Source organism: Octodon degus, unplaced genomic scaffold (assembly GCF_000260255.1).
Source record: "Octodon degus isolate 3935 unplaced genomic scaffold, OctDeg1.0 scaffold00171, whole genome shotgun sequence".
NCBI classification, from domain to species: Eukaryota; Metazoa; Chordata; class Mammalia; order Rodentia; family Octodontidae; genus Octodon; species Octodon degus.
The window spans coordinates 4,668,615-4,677,518 of NW_004524747.1; the positions used below are offsets into that span (position 1 = coordinate 4,668,615).

Sequence of the window (8,904 nt, forward strand, 5' to 3'; positions counted from 1 at the left end):
AAAACGGTGCGTGCACAATGTGTCATCTGCTGATATTTCAACTGTGCCTACCTGTATATAATTACACACTGAAAACTCAGGACCGCTATAATTTTCATTTCAAGGACTATGCCTGCTTGTTGTCTGAAGTGCATGCATTAGCAAAACATAGAGCATAGATTGTGCAGATTACCTTTTCAACTCTCACCTGAAATTCAGAACAGGTAATTGCCAGTGATTTGCTATGAAAGAGCTCACAGAACCAACTGCAAAGCAAGATTCTATGCTATTTGCTGGTGCTGTTTGGAGGTGAAAGTTCAAGGCTGAAGTTGTCAAGGACATAGCAAACAAGCAAGCATTTGGCATCAGCTCTCTGTGAGAGATGGTCTGCAAAGACCACCTGACTTCTTTCCCCTGCAGACTGCTAGCTCGAGAGGTCTCACGGAGCACCTTCTGGAAGGGGCACAGGTGCAGCAGTGCGTGCAAGCACAGATGGAAGCCTGCAGAGAGCTTGGAAAAGGCCCATTTCCCATGCAGCTGGGTGCAAGTCAGAACACTGATCACGGTATATGCTGTATGAAAATGCTCAAAAGACTAGTGAGGAATAAGAAGAAGTATCTGTGTGCCCTCACCATCCTTCCTTCTTCTTACAGTCCCTACTAGCCAGGAGTCATCCCTTTTGAAGTTCCTGTTGTGCCAGTTTATATGCCTGCTCCTGTAGGATCCTGGGCAGAGCACCTGACAGAGTCCCATGGCCTCCCAAAGGCCAGGCTCTGGAAGAAGCACGTGTCCTTTCTTATGAAGATTTCTTCACAAAGTACCTATAGGGTACAGCCTGGTGGATCTGCTTTAAGGACAGTCAGGGAGAAGCAGGGTGGGAGTGGGGGTATGCAGAGCCTTGTGCTCCTGGCCCAGATGGCTCCCAGCTGGAGAAGGGGAAAGAGCAATGCAGGACACACAATATGCAACCTCCAATGCTACTTTTTATTGTGAACATAAACAGCCATCTGGAATGGAAATAACACACAAAGAACAACTGGCCATTTGGATGATTATTGTCGCTTGGCCTACAAATTAACCTTGGATTCATGGTGAGTCAAACCTCCAACCCCAGTCAGGGGTGTGATTATGGGTTGGTAATAGAGAAATAATAAGCTAGATGAAGAGCAATAAGACATCCAAGGGTTCCTTTCAGGCCATTTATTTGAAGGCTTCTGCTGGGATCTTTTGCTGGGTCTGCAGGGAAGGAGTTGGAATGTCAGAAGGGCCAGAAGCCCTGAATTCCATTCCCGGGCCACCCCAGCCTCTACCTTCATGAAGGCCCAGAGCATCCACCTTTCACTTTATTCTCTAAACTCACCTGGAGCATTATGAAGACCTCAGCAGCTCTGGAGTAGTCCCACTGATTGTCCTCAAGACACCTGGATTGGGAGAAGTATAGGTTATTCTCCTCACCACCTCAGCACAGACACACTGGCCACACAGTGGTTAAGATGTCAATCTTAACCTAGGCTGATCTTTTGCTGCTACATATTCCAGAATGACAATATTTATGATGAAGATACAAGAATGTGAAAATCAAAACATCTGTCACTAATATTCAGGCCACTAGAATTAAAAGCAGAAAACCAAGAGGTTTCACAACAGTTAAGGAACTTAATACATAACAATAAAACGATGCTTAAATAAATGACAAATAGAAATTAAGAACTAAATTTCCTCCAACCATTCCAAGATTGGCATACAGAACACATACTGTAGTATGAAGAACTAAGGTTTGCTTTCCTCATATGTTCATGAGATCCCACCTGTCCAATTCCAAAACATATCAACTCAAAATAAACTGCTTACCATTAGAGATCTTTCCCTATTTTTCCACTTTGCACAGAACTGTTGAACTGTCAGAACTGTTGCCAGACAGTTGGCAACCCCTGTCTTTCTCCTCTCCTTTTTGTTCTCTATGGATGTGTCTGTTCTGGCCATTTCATATACATGCAGTCATACAGTATGTGCCCTTTGAAATTGGTCTCTCTTACAGAGAATTCTGTTTTCAAATTTCTCCTGTCATAGCATGCATCAGAACTGCATTCTTTTTGAGGACTAAATAGTATCCAACTGTTTGTATGTTCTGCATTGGTTCCTTCCACTCATCACCTAGACGATGTGTGTCACTTCCATTTTGTGTCCATTTTAAGTATTAGTGGTTTTTAGAGTGAACACATTTTCATGGTCACAGTGTATACTCAGAGGAGCAGGATTAATGGGTGAAACGGTTAACTCCATGTTTAATTTTTAGGGGAACTGGCAGAGTGTTTGCCCCAGTAACTCCTCAATTGTATATTCTACAAGCTTTACACAAGATTTCCAAATTCCCCACAAGCTCGCTGAGACCTGTGACCTTTTTGTTTTTTTGTTTATAGCCATTGTAGTAGACTGGATGCAGCAACTTGGCTTTGATTTGCACTTCCCTAATGAACAGTGTTGATGACATATTTTTCTTGTGCCTGTTAGCTGGATGTGTATCACCGGAGAAATGTCAATTCAAGTCCTCTTCTCATGGTTCAATTGGGTTGCTTGTCTTTTTACTGTTAGATTTTAAGAGTTCATCGTGTATTCCTGTGAGATTTGGGTTCGATCATTCTGGCATTTGGCTTTGCACCTTCTCGGTTGGTGCCCTTCAATATACAATAGCTTCCAAATTTGACAAAAGCCATTTTTCCTATTTTTTTCTTTTTATGCTATAAAATCAGTTTTACAGCCCAGTTGTCACTGTTCCTGCCAGAGCCACTGTGTGTATCCACACCAGAGACTTTCCAAAAAATGGGCATCTGAGACAAATACAAACTTCTCAGATGAAGAAATACAAATGGCCAATAAAAGTATGAAAAAAGTTTCAACATGTCAGGTCATTTGAAGGATTCAAATCAAAATAATACTCAAATTTTATCTACAGAAAGAATGGCTATCATGAAAAACTCAACCAATAACAAACACTGGACAGAAATAGAACCCTTCTCCTGTTGATGGGAGTGTAGAATGGTGCAACCACTATGGAAAGCTGGGTAGAGATTCCTCATCACCAAACTGCAATTAGAGGTCATATTCGACCCAGCTATTTCCCTGATGGATATCTAACCTGAGGAATTAAAAACACCATACTACAGTGATATATGTGCATCCATGATTATAGCAGCACAGCTTATAATAGCTAAATCTTGGAAACAACCCAAATATTCATCCACTGAGGAATGAATATACAAGATGTTGTCTTTCAATACAATAGGGTACTATTCTGCCATAAGGAAGGATAAACCTAAGACATTTGTTGCTAAATGGATGCAACTTGAAACCATATACTTAAGTGAACTACATAGGAATGACATGTTTCAACTTTTCATACTCACCCTGGTGTGAGAAAATGAAAGTCAATAGATAGTGCAAAATGGAAAGAACCTGTTCATAAGAAAAGAGGAACTAGAAAGGTGAAGGTGTACGGAAGGAAGGCAAAATAAAAAGTAATGATTAAAAAGGGATAAAAGAGAAACAGTACTTTGTAAATGGGGGGTGGAACAGGGGTTCAAAGGAAGAGAGAGAACAGGAAAGAAAAGAAGAATCAAAATATATCATGTACAGGTACAATTTCCTCTGATGATGTGATCTTTATGTGTATCTAAAATGTACCAATAAATTTCATTTCAGAAGCTGAGTTTTGTTTTTCAGGTGATATAGGACAGCTAGATTTCCACTCACTTTTCGAACCTGGATATTGTATCGTTGAGTTTATTCTGGAATTGTTTTCTTTCCTTTTCTTAGTACATGCTTGCATTACATCTTTTTCTTCACCACAGGGGACTGGCACATGTACACAGCACATTTCATTTACTTCTTTTTGCCCTCTTCTCCGCCAATCTTTATTTTTCCAGCGTCAAACTGATTTATTTTTAAGATTCTATAAAGTTAACTATCATACATACAGAATAAAAACTAGACTACTAGTATCAAGAACATATAAAACATGTAAGACAATTGGACTAAGTCAAGTTAGATACATTGCATGTGCTGGATTAGAATATTTTTCTCTTTCTCTTTTACTAGTTTGCCATAAGAAGGAAAATGGGTAACACTTGAGGCCACAATGTTAAGTAAACACAGACACAGAAGTTTAAACATTTCACGTTTCTCTTACATGAAAAATTCTGTGTCAAAAACAAGAAAACAAGACAAAAGTAAACAGAAAAGATAATAAAAAATAATATATTCTAAGTTATTTCTCTTTTTTGCTCATGGCTTTGTTGTCATATATAAGAAATTATTGTTTTAATTTAAAGTCATGAAGACTTTAAATTCACATTTTCTTTTTTGGGTTTTATACTTGTAGTTGTTATTTTTTTGGAAGCTTTTATTTTACAGAGGGTCTTATATGAAGTTCAGACTCATAGTGATCCTCCTGTATGAGCACCCTTAGCACTGGGATTACCGGTGTGTGCCACCATGGCCAACACTGTTTTTGCATTTCAAATGTTACTTAATCTTAAATGTATCACTAGATTATTTTAGCTTTTTTATTCTATGGATTTTCTCATCATTACTCTTGCACTATTTCATATATTTTGTTTAGGAAAGAATGTAGGCATGTACCTATTTGGACTTCATTTCTTCTTCCTCATCTCCTAATAAAAGATCTTAAATCAAAAAAAAAAGTAGCTCATTTTCTATCAATATTTGTGTATGTTCCGATTATTTGGGTGTGGTGTCTAAAAAAAATCACTATTTTGTAACTGGGTATCAACTACTGTTTGTTCAAAGACCACATTTTCCCCTAAATGGGATTTTTTGGCAGTCTGGACAATAATCCATCAAACATAAATGTGAGTATCTGGTCAGCAAAGGAACTATTCAGTTACATCTTGTAGACTCCTGTGCCTGTCCACACACACTAACACACAGCTTGTTCACTGAAGCTTTACAGCAGGTTCTGAAGTCCAGAAGTGTGAATCTGCTATCTTCAATCGGCTCTTTCAAGATAGCTTTGGCTGTTGCAGGTCCACTGCACTTCCATTTGAAGCTTAAGAAGACATTCAAACTTTCTGTGAAGAAGCCTCCAGCATTTTGACAGGAAGTGTGTTGCATCTCAAGATTCCACGAGGCAGTGTAATAAATCTTAATCACATCAAGTCTTCAACCAATGAACATGACATGCATTTCCCTGTTCAGACCTTCTTTAACATGTTTCAGCCACATTCTGCAGTTGTCAGAGTGTTAACGGTTGGCCCGCTTTATTTTTTTTCTCTCAAGAGATTTACTCCTCTTGACCCTATTGTGAATCTATTTGTTCTTTAACTTCATTTCCGAATTGTTCAGTGCAAGTACAAAGACATCAAAATAAACTCATACATCAGTTACATATGTGGCAAACTTGCTGAACATTTTAGTTCTAGCATCTTGTACTTAAGGATTCATTTGGATTTCCATACGAAAGTGGCTTTTATACTTTCTCATCACTATGACAAAATGCCCAACATTCACAAAGGAGGAAAATAAATAAAAATAAAAATAAAAAATGGAAGGCGGAAACATTTTCCTTGGCTTACAGTGTGTAGTTTTCAAACCACAGTTAGCTGGCTCCAAGGCAGGGTGGCAATGCAGAGAAGAAGGAGCTCATGGCATTCTCCCACAGGGACATACCACTTCAGACCTGGCTTGCTCTCCTCACATCATCCCAGATAGTCAACCCACCAGTGGACTAAAGCAGTGACATACACTGGTGAGCTAGTATTGCACCCCCATGCCCCAGTCACCTCCGCAAATCCTCACCTATGTGCTGTGAGTGCAGAGGCTTTGCGGGGACATCCAGAAATAAGCCATTACAAAAGCCATTGTCATTTGAGGATCACACTGTTTCAGAAACTCTTTCCATGCATCAGTATAAAAGCATGATGGCCTTTTCATGGACCCATGTGTTGGGGACACAAAAGATCCACATGGCTCTTTCCCCACACCTCATGTGGGTATCCATAATTCATTCTCCTGCTTGTTCAACTACATGATACTCAAAGATATGACCCAGCACTCACTTCTGAGACCACTCGAGTTTCATTCTCGATTGCATGGAGAAAGCCTGCACCATTGCCAGATGATCCGGGGTGAGGGTGGACATGGAGCTGCAGCAGGGCATTGCCATGGTCAGGGATAAGGCACGATGGATCGCCTCAGGGGGAACATTCCTCAGGAGCAGGTGGTCGTTCACAATGCACAGACTGGAGGGAAAATAGACCTGGGATCAACTGAATAGGTGGACAAGCCGTCCTACCAACAACAAAATCCTTTAGAATAACTGCCACACAGCAATGGCATTTCTTCCATATCGCCCATATTGTACCTGGCTCCCAGATTGTGTGGCTGTTACCCATAGAGCATCACGTTGGGGAAGATAGCTACCTACTTCACTGCACATCTACATTTAACCCCAAAGCATTCTTAATATACAGCAGCTCACGGATCTGACTGTTCTTATCCCTATAGTCAGAGAAAGATCCCAGTCACAGAGCAATCAAGTAATTGGACCAAGGACAGAGCTGGTGAGATTTGGGGTCAGGAACAGATGTTCCAATTCTATAGCCTTCACTCAACATATTAAGCTAGACTCATCCTTGGGTATACCTGGTTACCTTTCATTATATCAAGAATATTTAAGGAGGATTGTACAACCACACTGCAACACTAGCCCCAGGCTTGAGGGGGGTGTTCGCATATACAACACAACACTTACCAGGTACTCTTGCCAGGAGTAGCAATGAAAGTCCGGGTGAAGGCACGAACAAATCCCTGAGACTTTCCATGTACTTCAATGACAACAAACAGAAATACCCACTTAAGAGTTGCCCATTTTTCACTCACTGACACACACAACATTCAGCAATCAGATCATTACACTGAAAGGGGCAGGACCCGAACAGTTGATCATCTGAAGTCCAGAAGATGTGGTGGAAATGGGGAGGCAACAGTAGAAGCAATCCTGTACCAGAGATGGGTCCCCTAACATTTTTGGGGGAATACCACTTTAAATGTGAAAAACAGCATGAAAACTACAGCAAGAGTTCACTTGACTCCCACCTCATATCTGCCTGAGAAATGGGTACTAATGTCTCTCTTTGCAAAGAGAGGGAATGCAGAGGTTAAGGCGATGCCCATGGTCATGGAGGAAGGACCTGGGAGGGGAAACATCCAACTCCCCGACCCGTCTCCCTAATGACTGAGCTGCAGGGCAGAGAGGCATACATCTAGGTCAGACTAGGGTGTTTTGTGAAGACAGAAAACACAGAGGGATGGAGGGGCAGGAAGGACAGGCATAGAATCAGGAAGGCTGGGAGACTTCTGAGAGGGTCCCCACACAGGGAGCAAGAGCAGCAGATATCTGGACAGGGGATACTATACACACACTTACTTTCTTTGAACACTCCATGGACAGAAAAGCAGAGCATTTTTTCCTGAAAGGGGACAAAAGAGCAGCTCAGGGTCCTGTTTAACTTCCTGTTGTCTCCAACTTTGTGGTCCTTCCCGGTGAGGAAGCAGGTGCTTACCGTCTGGAGAAACATATCCACCATGAAATTATCATAGTCATGCTGAGTTCTGGGCAATAGACTGAGGGAGTCTACAATGTCACTTTTTCCATACTTCAGCAGCATTCTGATTATGGCTACACAAAAGAGCAGGAGATAAGTTCAGCAAAATGGAATATCCTGTCCCTTTGGTCCTGTAACTGGCACCCTCACATAGCCTTACTCTTCAAAGCCCTCCCCTCACACACTTACAGGGCTCTTTGATGTTCTTCACATTCCTGCTATACTTGGTGTACTCATGCAAGTTAGTCCTGTGGAGGGAGAGGGGCACAAGAGGTGGTGGTCCAGCCTAACATGTATTTCCAGGAGCTGGGCCTTGTCTGCTGGGGAAGCCACACAGCCCAAACAGAGTCTGAGCTATGATACTCACGTATCTCGATCCTCAGGCTTTAGGGGAATGGTCAGAGAGAAGCAGGCCTCTTCATGGTAAACATTAAGGAGACCCCGTCGATCTCCATAGTCATAGATCAAATAATACCTGCAGGGGAGCAAAGGGGACAGGCCATCTCTGTGCTCAGTATCCCCAGTGAGACCTGAGAGGCCCTAGGTTCACACATGTGCTAAGGTAGCCCATCCCATCTCAGGCCTCCCCATCCTTGTGGTGCCAGGGCATCTTACTCCTGCAGGAACTGCAGAATCAGATTCTTCAAGGTCTCATATCCTTCATATACTTCCTAGAAGACCAAATCATCTTTAGTTTATGACCTCCCCCACAACTGAAAATCTCTCTTCATCCTTCTTCCTCACCTTGCAGCACTCTACTGACTTGGGAAGATCAAAGTCAGTGACATTTGGTGAGCATAAATCCTGGCCATCCTACAGAAGGAAAGAGAAAATCACCAGTGGAAAGCACATTCATGGCACTGGACGACCAAAGAGAAGAAAAAGCCTGAGGGTGAGGAGCTAGGCTAGGAAATGGACCTCAAACTCCACGGGGGATGTTCCAGTAGGCACCTGTCATGGGGTCCTGGAAATCTACACCAGAATATGCAGGCTTTGTGTGCACATGTGTGTTCACGTGTGCTCACAGACATGTTACTGCGGGAGAACATTCAGGCCTTCCTCGGGAAGCCACATCCTCTGAAACAGATGAGGCAGCAATGCAAATGTGTAAATGAGGAACAAGGCCAAGGGGTACGCAGGCATGGATGGAGGTCATGTATGAGAGAAAGAGGGGGTGATGACAGAGCTAGGTACTCACCAGACGTAACAACTTCGGGAAATAATCCAGGATGGCACTATCCAAAACAAATTCAATTAGAATGATTGTCAGTTCCGCCCTGCTCAGCCTGTCTCCTCTTGACTC

General features: G+C 42.2%; 1 protein-coding gene across 1 annotated transcript in view; it reads right to left on the reverse strand.

Annotated features, from left to right (window-relative positions):
- Positions 1 to 956: 956 nt before the first annotated feature.
- The window catches only part of LOC101589622 (nuclear RNA export factor 2-like), a 21,115-nt gene continuing 13,167 nt past the window's right edge, over positions 957 to 8,904 (reverse strand). Inside the window, exons 9-19 of the mRNA XM_023703474.1 lie at positions 8,638 to 8,678; positions 8,346 to 8,414; positions 8,217 to 8,272; positions 7,969 to 8,076; positions 7,791 to 7,849; positions 7,560 to 7,675; positions 7,424 to 7,466; positions 6,749 to 6,821; positions 6,054 to 6,236; positions 1,340 to 1,400; positions 957 to 986 (exon numbers count right to left, since the gene is read on the reverse strand). Of these exons, the coding sequence (XP_023559242.1) occupies positions 957 to 986; positions 1,340 to 1,400; positions 6,054 to 6,236; positions 6,749 to 6,821; positions 7,424 to 7,466; positions 7,560 to 7,675; positions 7,791 to 7,849; positions 7,969 to 8,076; positions 8,217 to 8,272; positions 8,346 to 8,414; positions 8,638 to 8,678 (839 nt within the window). The remainder of the gene's footprint in view (positions 987 to 1,339; positions 1,401 to 6,053; positions 6,237 to 6,748; positions 6,822 to 7,423; positions 7,467 to 7,559; positions 7,676 to 7,790; positions 7,850 to 7,968; positions 8,077 to 8,216; positions 8,273 to 8,345; positions 8,415 to 8,637; positions 8,679 to 8,904) is intronic.